The sequence below is a fragment of the Aspergillus flavus genome, chromosome 2 (genome assembly GCF_009017415.1).
Source record: "Aspergillus flavus chromosome 2, complete sequence".
NCBI classification, from domain to species: Eukaryota; Fungi; Ascomycota; class Eurotiomycetes; order Eurotiales; family Aspergillaceae; genus Aspergillus; species Aspergillus flavus.
Window position 1 is genome coordinate 4,569,386 of NC_092409.1, and position 16,860 is coordinate 4,586,245.

The 16,860-nt window shown below is 49.0% G+C and overlaps 5 protein-coding genes across 5 annotated transcripts; 1 reads left to right on the forward strand and 4 right to left on the reverse strand.

The window, feature by feature from the left end:
* Positions 1–694: 694 nt before the first annotated feature.
* On the forward strand, positions 695–1,487 carry F9C07_2226302 (uncharacterized protein; the record flags this gene model as incomplete). The annotated part of the gene is made up of 2 exons (XM_071509779.1): positions 695–796; positions 843–1,487. 2 exons carry the CDS (start codon positions 695–697, stop codon positions 1,485–1,487), a joined length of 747 nt encoding a protein of 248 aa, XP_071363954.1.
* A 133-nt stretch (positions 1,488–1,620) lies between these two features.
* On the reverse strand, positions 1,621–2,007 carry F9C07_2304 (uncharacterized protein; the record flags this gene model as incomplete). The annotated part of the gene is made up of 1 exon (XM_041284899.1): positions 1,621–2,007. The coding sequence occupies one exon, from the start codon at positions 2,005–2,007 to the stop codon at positions 1,621–1,623; it is 387 nt and encodes a 128-aa protein (XP_041143293.1).
* A 1,668-nt stretch (positions 2,008–3,675) lies between these two features.
* On the reverse strand, positions 3,676–7,353 carry F9C07_2226304 (E3 ubiquitin protein ligase; the record flags this gene model as incomplete). The annotated part of the gene is made up of 3 exons (XM_071509780.1): positions 3,676–4,595; positions 4,645–6,732; positions 6,795–7,353. 3 exons carry the CDS (start codon positions 7,351–7,353, stop codon positions 3,676–3,678), a joined length of 3,567 nt encoding a protein of 1,188 aa, XP_071363955.1.
* A 1,010-nt stretch (positions 7,354–8,363) lies between these two features.
* Positions 8,364–9,763, reverse strand: F9C07_2131235 (60S ribosomal protein eL15). The gene is made up of 5 exons (XM_041290095.2): positions 9,635–9,763; positions 9,436–9,522; positions 9,082–9,238; positions 8,781–9,007; positions 8,364–8,718 (listed from the first exon to the last, which is right to left on the reverse strand). The coding sequence occupies exons 2-5, from the start codon at positions 9,520–9,522 to the stop codon at positions 8,578–8,580; spliced, it is 612 nt and encodes a 203-aa protein (XP_041143295.1). The 5' UTR covers positions 9,635–9,763; the 3' UTR covers positions 8,364–8,577.
* F9C07_2277972 (uncharacterized protein) lies at positions 9,764–15,476 on the reverse strand. Its single transcript, XM_071510265.1, has 3 exons — positions 14,839–15,476; positions 11,398–14,774; positions 9,764–11,340 (listed from the first exon to the last, which is right to left on the reverse strand). Exons 2-3 carry the CDS (start codon positions 13,527–13,529, stop codon positions 10,818–10,820), a joined length of 2,655 nt encoding a protein of 884 aa, XP_071363956.1. The 5' UTR covers positions 13,530–14,774; positions 14,839–15,476; the 3' UTR covers positions 9,764–10,817.
* Positions 15,477–16,860: the final 1,384 nt, after the last annotated feature.

Here is a 16,860-nt window from a genome sequence, read left to right on the forward strand (position 1 = left end):
AGTTGATCCGAGATATAAAAATATTCTCCGCCTTGCCTCGACAATTGTGAAGAATCTGAAGATCAGGCAAGCTGTGGACCGGTAGTGTGTCAGCTTTATGAGCTCCACCTGTCATCAGGAACAACGCCAGAAGGTCTATTCGCTTGCACAAAGCTACATTTTTACATTTTGTTTTCCCTTAGGGACTCTTTCCCCTTCAGGGACTTCGCCACCAACCCCTTCTTACAACCCCCCCCTCTCTCCCCGCGGACTTTTTTCCATCATATCGCCATATCTCCTTATTCTGATATATATATACCGCTTTTCTATTCGCCGATTTGAGTCCCAGATGGGATCCAAATCACCCAATCGGCCTCCTGCTCCGTTGGACGTGTTGGAGGCTTGAGGTAATTGGCAGAGACGCCGATCATGTGTCATGGTCTGAAACGCCGTGGCCTTGGGTTGTAACTATAAGAAGCAGGGTCACCGCCGTGGATGGGACCTTCAGCGCGCCCTTTAGTGAGCCACTGACTGTGGAAAATGATGCGCCAAAACGGAAGTCTCCTTATAAGCCCTTCCAACCCCGCAGCCATGGCTAAGTCACTCCGCAGCTGCTATTGTTTCCATCTACTTGCCAATTTCATCCCCTAACAGGGTGTTCACGTTGTTGTCTAATATATCGCCTGCGTGTATACTTCCGTCTCCTCCGTACACTATGTCTCCCCCAACACGGTTCTTTGGATTCTTCCAGGCAAAGCAGGCCCCCCAGAGCCGGCTCTCGCCGGCGGAATCGAAACAGGCCGTGGATGAGGTAAATGTAAGCTTATTGTTGGACTATTCTACGCAGGCGGTAATCTCTCCAGGCCTATGCTAGTTGCCTCGATCTTCATGCCCGCCTCGGGTCTCTTGACGATACTCAGTGGATTGAACTCTCGCATCGTTGTTCAGATCTAGGATTCGGGATTGTCGACATCCCGACAGAAGTGGGCTGTCCCAACGACTGTGCCAAGCATCGGGATAATAGCGGAGGTGGTGGAAACTTATCTATCGATAGTTCTTCCAACCCGTCGACAGTGCCGTCATCCTGCACATCTTCATGGAAACCTCAGTTCGAGAGAATCGCAAGGCAGGTCCTGGATTCGACCGGACTGCCACATATACAATCTCGACACGGCAGTGATACTCCCAGCTCAGGTCACGCGCAGGAGCACCTTCCGCTTCCAGCTTTGACCGATAATGGAATCCATGACTCGCAATCACAGGTGGATATTGTCACGGACTCTTTCTGGAATTGCCAGGATAGCTCTCAGATCCAAGACAACCAAACATCTTATGGACCAGGAAATGCTGCCGCTCTTAGCTCGATCCAGGGACTGCAAAATGATCTCATAGATTTCCATCGGAGCAGTACCCTGGATGGTATTAACGCACCCCCAGCAAATACGAACTACCACAGCCAGCTAATCTCCCCAATGATAGCAGAGGTGGACGCCGTCGATGCTGTATAGCCATCAATGTGACTAAGATCCCCGCTAAAGAGTGACCGGTGCAGTTTTTTCCACGCGTATGCGCAATGTGTAACATGGTAGTCCATTGTAGTGTAGAGGCTCTCAAAGTCGCCTTCTCGCGCGAAACTTTCGTTCACCTGCTGTATTCCAACTCATCCAACGACCAGGTCCAGTTTTTTGAGCCGAGAAATTCCTCCATTAGCGGCTCGCCAAAGCACGCTGGTGGCACCCAAGTGAACGTGGTCGAGTCAAAGCGGCAACCTGCAGCTCGTGCCTCAGAAGTTGAGCTGCCGCAGTTGAACTGGAATTGAGGTGCTGATGTTGTCTCCGCGGGTTTCATCTGGTCGTAGGCCAAATCGAAGAACATGAATACTCCCATGCCAAAGCACAGGGAAACTGCCACCAGTGCAAGAACGATGTTGATATCGCACAATCGGCCAGACGGATCCCTTGTCTTTATAGCAAGCTGCTCCGCATCTGGGCTATCATGTTCTTCTTTTGGGACGCTGACGTAGGACATATGCCACGGTGCTGATAGCGGTGATAGATTTGGGGACGGGAGTCTGATGCGATGAGTTTTGCTAGTAGGGCGCAGACTTATAAGCAAAGCCCAATACCGACACCTAGGTTCAACTATATGCATAGAATTGAATTCCCTTACAGTATTCGGCACGGCATGATTATTCCACAGCCCCTTTTGATGGTGGATAAATGGTATGTCTACCATAATTTCATGCAAGCAAGGGGGTCTGATTTAAAATTAACCGTCCCGGAAATCATTTCCTTCAAGGCCCAGTCGTACAATACCAAGGACACTCATTCATATATTTAGCACATCGCGGAGTTATGCAGAATGCCAACGGTCAACCTGATAATCAGGTTGAAAAAAGGGAGGCTGCACTCGAGCCCTGCTGTGGTTTTAAGTGCTATAAGGTAAGTGATTGACCCAATTTGAAGAGAAAACTTCCAGGACATAGGACTGACTGATGTGTAATATGTACAGTACGGAAACGGGGTAAGTGGTTGGCCTAGGCTTTAAAGGAAACTCTCAGGACTGACTGAAATGTGATGCGGTATGAGTAGGAGGTAAGTAATTATTAACCAGGGGCTAAAGCTAATGGTGGCCTTTGTGGTGCAACTGAAGGTGTAAGTAGTTGGCCTGTTCTTGAGAAGAGGCTTTCAGTCTACAGTGCTAATTTGATGTGCCATGCAAATAGTGTCGGAGCTGCTGGCCTATGTGTCGTGATTGCCATGGGTTGGTGGACGAGAACGCGAAAAAACAATGTCTCGAAGGACGTTGTCGCTCCAGCAACCCTACTGCGTTTTAGGATATTTTTACCTACGCAGCAGAAAAAGGGTTCACAAACTGAGTCACAGAAATTGGGAACAGCATGTATCAGCTAGAAATGTTGTATCAGTTGGCTCTATATGTGGGAATGGCCAGAGGCTTCCTCTTGAAAAATAATCGCTTCGTATCTTCCGTTTTCGATTGCTATGTGATACCCGTCGGGTGTCGATAACTTCCCGTTGCCAGGGAGATGGATCTTGTTGTGCGACTATCTTCTGTAATCTGATCGTTGATCCGATCCCGTCTCCAGTTAAGGATCCCGATTGTCCTCTCCTTCGATAGCGACGACTTCGCACATAAGCAGGCTGGGGCTGTAGAGGAATATTCTGCTCTCGTGGAGGAGCCGCAACGGGGTCTACATTAGGCAGGAGTAGCGTAGGGTTTGCGGAACGCAAAAATGAGAATAGCGTATCCAACTACAAAAGGACCAATTTATCACGCCATGATCGAGGAGCATCGTGAATCGGCGAACAGTTATCTGCGACAGTCAAAAACCTTGGGAACCTCTACAGGGCTCAGGGCAAGTCAAAAGCGGCCGAGGAGATGTACCAGCGAGCCCTGGCAGGCAAGGAGAAGGCATTTGGTCCTGACCACTCGGAAACCGGTACAGCGGTAAACAATCAGTTCTAGCCCGGTCTATGTTTCGAATCCTACAGGTTGATGTCACCTACGGAGTATACTGTACAATGGAGGCCCTCGCAAAGAAAAAGCAAGTTAGCGGGCAGGCAAAACTATTAGTTATATTTTGGTCAAGGAGGATAAACGCCCCGAGGATAGGAATATGGTCATCGCAATGTCGGAACAAGTCATGGCAGGGATACCAGCCCATTAGTGACACGTCTATTTCAGTCCAAATCCTTCACTGTTGAGCACTGCTCCCCAGAGCCGCTGCTCTAATTGTTCCCGTGTAGTATACCGATACAACCCTAACATATTGAAACATGTACGTGCAGTAGGGAATCGCGACGAGTCGTCTCCCAGACAGGCCACCCGGATTATGAGACTCGTTGCCCCCATGGCTGGAATACGATCACTGCCGGTAATAAACGATAGTATCTTTCGCTGTGCCTGCGGCTGTGTGTGTTCGAAGAAATCCCAGAACCACTGCACGACCGGCACCATCTCTGGTCGGGGGTCCGACCAGTTGTCATACGTAGCAACTGCCCGTAAGGACGCCACGTCCAACGGTTCATCTGAGCCACGTACAAGAAGTTCAATCTCTTCGGGCCGAAAGAGGGATAACGCATTACCGCCACAAACAGTAAAGAAGCCACGTTTGAAGGGCTCGAACTGTCTGGTAACGGCCGTATCCAACAGGTAGTGAACATACAAGTCTACAAACTCCCGTCGGTTCGCATTTGTAACAGGCCGCTTATCGCCCCCAGTGCAGAGCGGTACCGCAACTACTTCACCATAGCGATCCATTTGAGCGACAAAATCATAGCAAAAGGTCTCCGCAACGTCTCCTTCGAAATCCAGAAGGGCTCGGAGGCCCTTCGCGAGTGGAGGTCGATACTCGGCCAGGTCATCGAGGTTACACTTGTACGTTGACCGTGTTGTTGCAGGCTGTGGTCCAGTCGTTTGCGGCGCGGCAGCCAAAAGCTTCTTGAACGCGAAGGGCGGAAGGTTTATATCAAGAATGGTGGAGTTGTATATAGCTAGTCCCAGTAGGACTCCGACCAAGAAGAACTGCTCCGATGATTCGAAGCAGTACGGATTGAAATAACAAAACTGCGAGTCTTCGTCGTAGATAAACAGTCCTGCATACATGTCAATACAAATATGAATCAAGGTCAACGATTGTCTTACCGTGATGTGGGTCAAAGATCTCCCGGACCAACAGCAAGAACCATTCCTTGCGGAGACCACCTGCGTCCACACCCTCTTCACCGACGAATTCTATGCGGAGGCCCTTCTTGATCTCTTCTTGACTCGAACCTACAACCTCACTAACACTTCGGAGGCTGTCATCGACCAAACAATCGCGTCGCACCCGTAACAAAAGATACTGGCTGATCGCTTTCCGACTCAATATGCTATTGAAGAAGGCTTCGCGGGCTTTGACTTCCATTTGCCGGCGTGCATCGTGCTCAAGTATATGAATCTTGGCCCAAATGCTAAGGAAGAATGGGTATTGACAGAAAGAGAACTTTGTGCTCTTAGACTCCCAGGCTTCAAAATCAGCCACAAGGTCCGAGTAGTCTAGCAGTGTATTATAGAATGCGCTGACTGGGACAATTTGCCCTCGTCGGTATCCTTGAGGTTTGGCCGCAGAGCCTGCTTCCTGACCGAGTATTCCATCTGGTTTTCGAGCAACGTTCGCGTTGTTGGCAGTGAAAAGAAGTGACATTACTCTCGCTGCTGCCCGAAGCTGCCAGTCGTCACTATAGACCACTGGCTGATCGCGTTTCTCGGTGGCCTGTTTGCTGGTGCTTCTCCCATTAATGGCCGCATGCAATTCCGCTGGCGTATTGCCGGCGGCGCTGGAAAAGCTTGGAATCAAATCGTCATCATGCTGTGCCGACTCGCTGCGTTTCCGCCCATGTTGACGTGTCAATCGATATGTCACGAAGCTGCCGACGAGATCGACAAGCTTTTCGAATTGCCCTGCTGAAAACCGCGAAAACCAAGAAACAAGATAGTGATGACAGTCATTGGGTAAGTTCGCCAACAAGCCCAGTATCCGCTTGACGATGCCTGAATGGTGGCCGGGCCCTCCGCTCCGATGTCTGGAGGGAGATTTGATATCAGGGGGCACTGGTCTATGACCGGTATCTTTCGTATTAGATGGTCTTCTATCACTGCGCGCTGCAGAAGTAGCTCCAGGGTGGAGCGCGACGTGCTGACTCGACGAGTAAATCAATGGATTCACTAGGAGCATCAAGAGGAACCTAACATCCTCGGGTCTCTTCAAAGGCCGCCGGGGCCGCTTCAAGAGATTCTCGGTAGCTTTCATAAGCGTTCTGTGCAGGTGCAAGCGCGACTCCATGAATTCTCTTTCAATGAGGCTCATGTCAGCAGCATCCCACCTCTTATTCCTCGTACAATCATCTCCGTCGCGTACGTCAAGAGGCTTCAGCCCTGACCACTGCTCGACCCATGACGTTCCTGCCGTCATGATCAATTGGTACCAGTGTGCCAATTCAGCCCAATTTATACGGGGACTCCTAGAGCTGACAGGCCTTGCAGAACTAGCTGGCTTTTCTTTTAGGTGATGAGAACTAATTTGTTCGGTTTCGTTCATCCACCAAGAGGAATTTTCGGCTAAATCCCCTAAGAGAAGGGTCTTTGCATCTGGTTCAAACACCGGGTGTGCATGTGTAACACTATTGTCCGGTTTTTGTTTAGGAGGGCTGCACTCACTTGTAGACGGTAGTGCATGCTGTACCGTAGTGAAGGAACTGTTGAGACAATCGCAGCCTTTGAATGAAGTTATGATGTATTCTTCTACCGCCCTAAATATGTAAGGGCGACTTGGCTTATCCCTGGCTGCTTGATCGCATGATCGCCCAGCTTCACGTGGAGAACGGTCTCGTTTTGGCGTGTTCTGTACATCCCGATTTCTCATATGAGAATCTCTTCCTTCGGTTTGTAGCGAAAACGGAGCAGCATTTGGTTTCAAGTAATTTGCCGTACCATTCGTCACATCCGGCCTTCCAGACCTACTGGACGCTGACGCACTACGACCCCGAGGGTCTATCGGTCGGGGTTCAGTGAGATATCCAGATGGTTTACCCGGGAATCTTGATGAATTTTCGTCTTGTCCGTTGATATGCCTGTCCACCTGGCTTCCCACGGGGGACACTCGTGGGCCCCGCCCATCCAAGAGTTGTCGGAGATAGCTCGAAGTGCATTCATCGATGATGGCCTTCGTTCGTTCAACGGACAATGGAATAGCTGAAACATGCAGACTGAAGTTAGACAACAAGCATTGAATAATGTTTGACGTTAGAGCGCACCTTTCCTGGGGATCGTTGGCAATGGTTTGTCGTCCTTTCCTGGATGAGCATGCCCGCTCGACTCGGGGGACCCCCTGTGCGGTTCCAAATCATTGACGGTGAGGCATTCTGTACATCGAAAGACTTTGAGGTTCCGGGGCCATCGGACAGAGCAGTTGCATGTCATGCACTTCCCTGTCGTCAACTCCTCCCCGGGGGACAAGCGCGGGGCACCTTTCCGGGGACTGCTGGAAAGGGGATCAGGTAAATATGTGACCTCGTCGTCATCGTCGTCGGAATCCAGAAAGTCGTGCTTGGATATCGACTTGTTTCGCCTTCTGCTGGAAAATGGCGACGGGAATGGATGGCTAATCGAACGAGAATGTCCTCGACGCTGAAAATGATGTGGGGGCGAGGTTGCCGGATTTGCGACCATAGAGGGCGGAAATTGAGCTTCATGGGGCAATGAGGATGGGGCACCCCTCTCCGTCGGCAAAGGAGGGAGGGGCGCATTTAAATCGACGACATTTGAATGTGAAGTTGAAGGGTGGAATGGATTACGTGTAGTCCGCGGCGGCATATGGGCGCATTTGTTAAATTAAGACTTCTGCTGTTGAGTTTATTTAATCCCCGGAATGGAACGAAAGTTACCGGGTGGGTGGACGATATAAAAAGGGAACAAGATCTTGGTTGTCGCCCAGAGATGTGGTTCGAAAAGATGCAGCAGGGGGGTCACGTTTCGCAGTTCCAGGTCAAGCAAGTAGCAGTAGTAGTAGTAAGAACCGGGTCCGGATACTGCCGAGAAATAAACGACTGGCAAACTAACTTAGGCACCGGTGCACTACCTAACTTTGGCATGGGAGGAAAAGGCTAAGAGTGTAGTCCACCAACCGAAGTGGAGATTCAATTACTGTAGTTCGCCGCCTGAGTCGATGAGTAGGTAAGTAAGTAGAGGGGTAAGAAGTAGTGTGTAGCACAAGCAAAGGCAAACCCTGCAGGTAAAAAGAAAAGAAAAGGAAGAACCGGTCGGACTAGTGAGGCAATATTTGAAGTTAGGTAGTAGAGAAAGCACGACGGATTAGGGAGGTCGCATGGGGTGGAGGTGAAACCGTGACTTACTCCGTAGTTGTAAGTTGCAATCCGGAGGGGACAGGCTGCCTTAGGCAACCCACCTTCCCACGCTCACTTGGCCCTATGAGTGGCCGGTCCAAGAACGCTGGGGCAATTAGTTAGGCGCCAATGTGACGCTGATGCTACTATTTTGGGCGTCTCGAAAGGTCTCCATAACGGTAAAACCTGCGCACCTCACTATCTGTCAATCCCCGCTACAGATATCACTGTCATGCTTGATTAATTGGACCGGTGTCACCGTGCAATTAAACCTGTCTCGCAATTGAGACGCTAAATTTGCTACCGCCATCTACTTCTGCTTCTCCATCCGCCTGAGGCAATTTCGGAGATTCATTCTCCTTGGAGCAACTTTATCTGACAGCGTCTTCCTATTCATACCGCTGCAAGGTGATATGCCGATACCCTGAATTTATTTCAGGCCCTCTTGCCAGTTTACATGACCTACGAGATGCTCCAAGCGGTTGAACAGAAACAGTCATACTTCGTTAGGGGAATATAAAAATTGAACCAGTGAAAAGATTTTTGCTAACATCCGATCCGAAAGATCTGTTGCATTATTCTCGCACCCATTTCAAGGATATAGTCATAGAAGCGAGTTTTGATCGAGATAAACACATCCTCAGAATGAGATTTTTTCCACGACACACAACCCCAGCTATCCACCAAACTACGCTTAACGGTATCTCCAGTAGCTCTGGGTGTTGTGGAGCTTCCAGGTGTGGCGGCGGCCAGCCTTGGTGTTGTTGTAGCGGTGGCCCTTGTTGATACCACGGGACTTCTTGCCAGTGGCGGTAAGACCACGGGCCTCGCGGTGCTGTTCGCAGAAAGCCATATCAGTAATAGGCCCCCAGGTAGCACTGGACAGGAGAAACGAACCTTGTGGACAGCGTTGCAGATCCAGTTGATGCGAGCATCACGGCGGATGGCCTTGTGCTGGGGGTCGACAAGGATAACCTCGAAGTACTTGTAGGTGGAGTCCTGGTTGATCCAGTAGGAGTTCAGGACACGCAAGTTGGCGCAACGGCGGCCAACACGCTCCTCAGCGGTAGCACGGAGAGCACGCTGGTACTTGAGCTGGTTGATACCCTGGTTGGTGGGCTTGCCTACAATCGAAACCTGTTTAGCCCTTGTCCCTCCTGACCTCTGTCGCAATTCGGCTAGGGAATTTTCTGCATACCGTAGGTGGCACCCTTGGGTGCGGGCCTCTTACGGCCACCGCGTCTCACACGGATACGGTAGACAACATAACCCTGCTTGGCCTTGTATCCGAGACGACGAGCCTTATCGGGGCGAGAAGGACGGGAAGCACGGTGGATAGCGTTCAGCTGACGGAGCTATATTGATGCACTCTCAGCAAAGTTCAACGAGTGTATAGCAAGACACACGAAGGAATGTGCCACATCCATCCGCCGGCGAAAAAATCGGATCGAGCCGCCCAGCAACACCCTCTGAAGAAAAAGGTATCCTATGGCATAGCACACGAGTATCCGGCGGGATGTTAAATAATCGATATTGAGGGGGAAATTCTCACCTCCCAGCAACGGACACGGAGAAGGAAGCGGACCACATCGGACTGCTTCTTCTTCTGGATTTCTTCCACGTACTTGAGGGCACCCATCTTGAAGAACACGGAAAAGTCAGCGTTAGAGAATTGATGACTCCCGATAATTCCAAAGCCGTTTGTGAAATCGTCTTGAGAACTCAGGAAGAGCTGGGTATTATAAACATACCTTGTCGGCGGTGGCAGGTCGTCTGTTGTCGTCGAAGTCACTGCTGAGGTGTTGAAAGAACGAGATCTCTTCAACGAGGTTGTGTGTGGGACGCTAGGAAATTAGGCGAGATCTTCCGCATCCACCAACCAGCGTCCATGCAAGCCCTTTAACATGCCTGAGGTGTCAAAAGTGCCGAAAGTGGTTAGAGTAAAGAAAAAAAAAAACCCCCTTTAGTTTTCTTCTTTTATCAGTAGTAAGGAGTACTCTGTAAAGCTAAAACCTGAACTTTAAGGCAGCAAAGTTGCTCTTGTGACCAAACCACTTAGCTTTTTGCTACAATACTTTCCAGAATCAGACAGTAAGGCTCACTATTTTCCTTGCCAGTCTCCTTCAGTGGAAGAACACAATTCCAATAGTAGATATTCAGGACCTCAAAGATTCATTCTGTCAAATCATGCATTCACTATCCCCTTGTATTATAGACACCTATTCTCCATGCTCTCAATGAAGTTGACAGAACTTAGAACCATTTCAGATAAGTATCGCCTCAACTAGTACTACGAGATTCAAAAGAGCACAGATAGCAGGATAGTACAGTAGCTAAAAGAAAGAAAAAGAACATTCGCGAGTACAAACATGGAAATCGCGCCAATTCCTGAGAACATCTTGGAAATCAAATTCAAGCAACCGAGCATTTAGGTCATGAAGCTGAAAGTCTATTAGGTATCAGCACTAGCGACAGATCATTATCTCCGTTGATCCGTGACATGCATTTTCTAATTCTTTAACAGGCAGAAAGAAAAGAAAAATAGAAAAAAAGCACATTACTGGCAAAGGGGAATAGGTAGATAAAGAGTGGCGGGGAATTAGGGGATGAAGTGATACAAGGCAAGTATGAGAATTTAGTCAAAGTCTTGGCTGAAGAAAGCATTTGTGACCTGGGGGAGAGGGGTGTATAAAAAAAAAGTGGAACGAATGGCATAACGAACAGCTGTCTTACGCTATTTCGTTCTGTCAACTAAGCCCCATAGAGGAATGAACGTATGCAACAGGTGAGGCTTTGGTCGCAACAATGTAACACTCTGGAGAAGACTGAAAGGATGTAAAGGCATCATCAGGCTAGACTGTTTCCATAATCGAACACTCTTCTTCTCAAGCTCATACGACACCACTATGCGAACAGCAGGGTATAGGGTCAGCCTCAAGAACCTAGAGACAGTCCCTGGAAGCGGCCCGCCCAATCTGCAGGAGACTGGTGAATACGAGGACCAGCAGCTGTTCCAGGACTAGTCGCATAATCAACATAGCTAGACTCTAAGCCACCATATGCTGTTGGTGGGTAGGGAGAAAAAGGATCACCAGTAGCGAGCGCACCCAAACCAGATTCCGGCTGGCGAAGACCCTGCCCGAAAGGTTGATAGGACTCTGTGTATGCGTTACGCAGCGCACCCATCTGATTGGTAATAGCTTCTCTGTCAACCCCATCACGAGCATGACCGTATGCCCTGCTTTCTGGGTGATGAGATCGGTCTGTTTGGCTCTCGGTATTGTAGCCCAGAGGGTTTGGAGGCTGCAAACCAGCAGTTGGGGGCGTGACAAACGAAGCAGGATTAATGGCTGACATCCAAATCCTAGTCTTGTAAATCTTGAATAAATCAGTCACAAGAGAGTTGAAGTTGATATATGAGTCCGCGAAGTAATAGAAAGTGAGCTTCTTCCAATCCCTGCAGAAAATTATTAGCATCAGGGGTCATCCATAATAATTATCATACGATACTGACATTTGGAATTCCGCATCAAGTATCTCCATGTTGAGCCGATGTTCAGCAACTTTCTGCTGGCAGACCCGCTTGGCCTTCGCCTCGTTGCCTTCTTTATCACGCAATGTTAGAATCTCATGGTTCTGAGCAAGTCTCTTAATCAATTTTGGCTTTATGTCTGCCGCCGACTCCTGCACTCCATGAGGACCATGGGGACCCATGCCACCAATGGCGCTTCGGCTGTTCAAGCCCCCCGAGGGACTGATGACGTTGGCGGCTCCACTCTGGCCTTGTCTAGAAAACATCATCAACCATTTGTAATGTTCTTCAGCATACTGTTGTTTCAGTTCACGGGCCCTTTGCATCGAAACGTTGGCATGCTGGATGGTTCCGAGATCGGTGCCGCGGTCGGCTTCAACGATGACTAAATCGCCAGGTTTCACTTGAAGGCCCGTGTCTTCTTGGATGTAGAAAACATCCGCACGATGGCACTTGAACGTCACAATGTAAAGAAGCTGGTTCTGGTGCGAATGCGCGAGGCCTGCCTGATGGCGGGCATAGGCAGTCGGCATCGTATATGCTTGGTGAAGGGACGTTGGCACTGCGGAGGGAGCCTCGGCAGCACGAAGAGCTTGATCTCGAGCAAAGTAGGATTCTGCAAATTGACGAGCTCGTAAATACTCCGTTTCCATTTCATGCTCCTCGGGACGAGGGGCCATATGAACACGATAATACTCACGATTCTGGCCTTGCACGTTTGAAAGGGCAGGTTCAGTGACACCAACATAGCTATCCTCCCGGTCTCCAATCCCAGGTCTCGAGGTTGCGGCTACTTGTGATTCACCAGAAATAGAACCGTGGCGAATAGGGATATCGGCAAAAGAGTGCCGTCGACTCTGAGGAATATCGACCATACTGCCAAAGCCAAGGGAGGTTTGCCAGTGGGCCTTCCTGACATTATCCAAAGCCCGGTTTTCCAGTGAAGTGAACGGTGGAAATTGTTTTTCGAGGTTGGCCGAGTGCTCAGAAAACCTCCTCCTGGCACTGCCATGGATACTGTTGTAGCCAGGGATGTCGCCCACTTCGTCAAGATCTTCCACTGCCAAATCTGCCTCTTCTGGGACACCGCCACGGATGCGGTGCAAGTTATGAGCACCTGCGCCAACCACGTATCCGCCGGTCGCGGAAGCGGACGACATAGCACGGTCTCGGAAGCTGCTATCCATCTGCCCGGCAGCCTTACGCAGAAGAGCGTTCTCTCGAGACAGTTGTTCGATGGTGCGGGCCTGGTTGCTGGCATAGTTGCTGAGACTATGATCCGAGCTGTTGGGGCTTCCATCCTCGCCGTCATCGTCTTCGCGAACCTGACCGAGAGTAGCAGGATCATGTCCTAATTCAAGAAGGCTAGGCCGGGATGAGCGATGTTGCAACGCAGAAAACTGACCCCCATTTCGAGAGCGAACGCCGGAGTAAGTTGCACCGGGCTTATTTGCCATTAGGTTTAGGAATTCTGGATCTAACTGGCCCACCGAGTACGACTGCGAACGATAGGTTTTAGGGGTTGGGTGAAGCGGAATTGAGAATGGAATAGCCGATTCGCCAGATGTCGTGCGGGTTGTAGGGCTCAGCAACTCATCATTGAAATAGTTGCTAGCTGTTGAAGGATTAGACATAGTGGGCGACGGGACGATTTCAGCCAGACGAGGAGGTGGTTCTTTTCGAGATTCACTGTTCCAGATTCCAGTGCCCCATGGGAATGAGCCACTCCCAACATGATTCCAGTTAATGGAACTACTCATTACGGGGCTCGTGCTAGGCCATCCGGACTGGTCAGTCGCGGGACTACTCGGATTTGAAGCACCGGAGGACAAGGGGCCAGAGCTAGTCAAAGAAGCTTTTCGATGGATGTTGACAGGCACTTCATTGAGCCACGAAGTACGACGAGCAGGCTTTGGAATGGGTGCAATGGTAGATGTAGATGTAACCTGGGTGTGTTCTACGTCGTCATCGGACGACGCCAATGCCTCTGAATCAGGAGTCGAGCGGCGAACTCCTGGATGAGTCTTCTCCAGTCTGACAGAAGCAGTAGCATTTGGCGTGGAAGAAGTGCTAGACTTGGTTGCCTGCACCGGCTTATTGGCTTGCGCAGCCATAGTGTTATAGAAGATGATGAAAGTCTCTCCCTAGTTGTAGAGAAAACCAAGTCTTGCCAGACTTCTAAGTTATAAAACACAAGAGAGACCTAAGTACAAGCTAGTTAGTTAATCGTAAGCGGTATGCGGTGGCTAACAAGAAGGGCTGTCTATAAGGTTCGCAACAGCACAGTACAATCAACCAGTGGCTAGGAGAAACACAGATTACTCACCCGGGATTCGTAGGATCAAGATCAGCGATTGTATGCTGATAAGAGAGATGAAATATTTGTGTTTAACCTTAGGGTTGGTTGGAACGATTCACCGGTTGGTAGTCGAAGCAAAGAATCAAAGTTCAGGAAGCGTGTTCAACTTTCGAAGATGAAAACTGAGCAAGGTTAACAGACGATGTCGAAACAATCTATGAATTCTCAATGAAAGTCTTTCAAAGAAACAGGCAAAAGCAATCTGAGTTTATAAACTCTCTTGATGTACTAAGGTCAGTTGAATTTGCATAAATATTGCAATGGAAAGGTGTGCAGTAAAATGAACAGAAACACAAGACTAGAGAAACCCATGGGAAATGATAGCCGACAAAAGGGGTACATATATCTGGAAGAAGGGAAACAAGCTGTGTCGGAGGATGACGAAGGAAATGAGAGGGTATATACACCGCCAACAACTGCGGGTGGCGATATTGGGAGCTGGATGTGGTGAATTGACGGGTCATAGCATGTCAGATGACTGCCAACCCTATGGAAAGAGAACATTCGTCTCTCTGACTACCAACGGAAACTGGTGAATCTCTGGGAGTATGACGATGTTTGCTTGGGGTTTCTGCTGTAGTTGACTCGTGGAGTTTGAACGACATTGAATAACAGATACAAGAAGGATATACATCCCAATGGTCTGTGTTCTTGGTATGCTCCTCTCGGCAGTCAAAGCGCTTTGTGCATATTGCTTGAATGCAAGGCTGATGCTACAACATGACAAAAGCCTCCCCATTGGGTCTGGTACAAATCGCGGGGAAAGGGGAACAAAAAAGCAACGTAAAACATGCAGTGGAATGCGGGCTGCGGGGGAGAAATTGCGGGTTGCTCGAAATTCATCTCGGCAGCCTTAAAACATCCAATATAAGGAATTCACTTTGCACATACCTTTCGAAAATACAATTTCGGATCAAACCAGTAACCGATGTAGGAAGCGTGAAATCCTGCCGGTCAATTCGACAGGTTACTAACAAGCAGACGAAGGTCGTGATCGCGTCTGTCAAGATGGCCGGCGAATGTGAGCAATTATGCGTATTCCATCATATGATGTCTGGACTTACCAGTCTAATAAAAAACGAAACTTTTCTTAATAGTCTATCCAATCCCAAATAACAAGGCAGTCTTTGAATCAAATGGGCATCTCCGTTGCAGTATAAACAAGGGTAATGATTGCGCTGAAAGAAGCGACCAGGCTTCTATCGATAATATGCGTAGAGGGCGTCTTGTAAAAGGCCGTAGGCAAAGAGGTCGGGTAAGAGGGGCCCCTATCCGAGAGAATAATCGTTCTGATTCTTTTTTTTTTCCTTTTTTTCCTTTTTTCCCTTTATTTCTTCGGGGGATTTTTTGTCTTTTTAATTTAATAAAGAACGTTATTACCCAGCTCGATTCAAATTGATTCCGTTCACGAGGAATCTAGAGATACACTCGATGTCGAGTTGCGACAAAAGAGTTGGTCCAGAAAGCGCGGGTTCGCAGATGGTAGCGTGACCATTTAACGGATGACGTTGGAAATCAGTGTGGCTCCAGTACAGTAACTTATGGGTAGATCCCCTTAAGAGTAGCGCATCTTCGAGGCGGGCGCACGCGAGATCACTGGTGAGATAAGAATGAACCGTCGCGATTCAATCAAGCAGAAATCGGACTTATTACGAAGGACGTTTTCTCTCTTTTTATGCGTCTCTTTTTTTTTTTTTTTTTTGTTGTTGTTCTTTCGATGGTTGTTGGTCGCTGCGACGAGAGGTTGGAGGCGTGAGGGCGAAAAGTTGAAAGCGGCGTCGCAGCTTCGTAAAGGTGCTTTGGAGAGAGCCGGAGTGTGGCTTCTGCAACGTTGCTGGATCGATCTGTCGCCCCAAAATGCGGGAGGTGGGCCAGGGGCACAAGGCGGGTGACGGTGCTCTAATTGTTGAGTACGGAGAAAAGTGAGGCAGAAAGATCAAAGTTCAGAAGTAGTATCTGTTCCGAGTAGAAGAAGATGCGGAAAAAAGAAAAAGAAGAAAAAACGAGAAATCTCGAGGGAGGCGAAAAGAAAATGTAAAAAAGGAGGAGAAGTTGTACAGTGATGAGAGAGGATGGATAGGTAAAAAAAAAATGCAAGCTAACACCGTCGCAGCAGCTAATGTACCTAAACCTCAGGCCACTGAGAGTGGACACGAAGGAGGAGAAAAGACGAGCCACGGGTCGGGGCACCGAGAGGCAGTGGCGCAAGTGGTCCGTCAAGCTACTACCATAATCGTGGTTAGGTTCAAGGAGTCAGTTCATTGAGATGGTTGGTTCATTGGTCGGTGCCTCTGAGCGACATTCATACATGGGTGTAAGGACCAACCAATATCGAATTGAGCCCGGGAGCGTTTTTAATTACTTTGGAGGCGGGGTAAGTTATTTTGACAGAAGAGCCTAGATAAACCTCGCATGGAGCCACAGGTCGAGTGCAGAAGGTATGAAGAAAGAGGCGGAACGAATTGAAAGAAACTACTGCGCCGGATTGATTGGAGGGGAAGGAAATTCTACCAAGAAGGTATTCGTCGGTTCCGACCATTCATCAGTCCCAATGATGCCTTAGGTATGGGATCAATGTAGCAAAGGTCATGTAATGGAATGAGTGGTGGCGGCAATCAAGTGGTGGTCGTACTTAGCGTAGTATGACAGACAGGCAAGACAGGTGCAAGGAACTGGTCGGCCATCGATGGAACGCTTCGAGTGGGTCGAGTGGAGGCCAAGTTGAAGATCCTCCGGGGTTTTCAAATGGGAATCGGATGCCCCGAGCCACCTCTCAGCGTCCTTGGATTTCCCCAAGTCCTGTCAGTGAACACGACACAGGTGATGCCTTTCCATGTATATGTAACCTATCTATACCTTCAATTTGAATAGTAAGAAAAACTCTCTGTCACTACGATCTGTTCCACGAAATTATGCTGAGGAAGCGAGCTTTGAGAAAGGGTTTGTCAACTCATTCAATTGCATCATCCCCTTGATGCTTAATACGCAGCTCATGCGACCAAATACCTATACTAGCGCTTGACTACGGGGGTCCCAACCGTAACAAAGAAATGTATAGCCCAGAGAGTGTGTATAACTGGAATTGA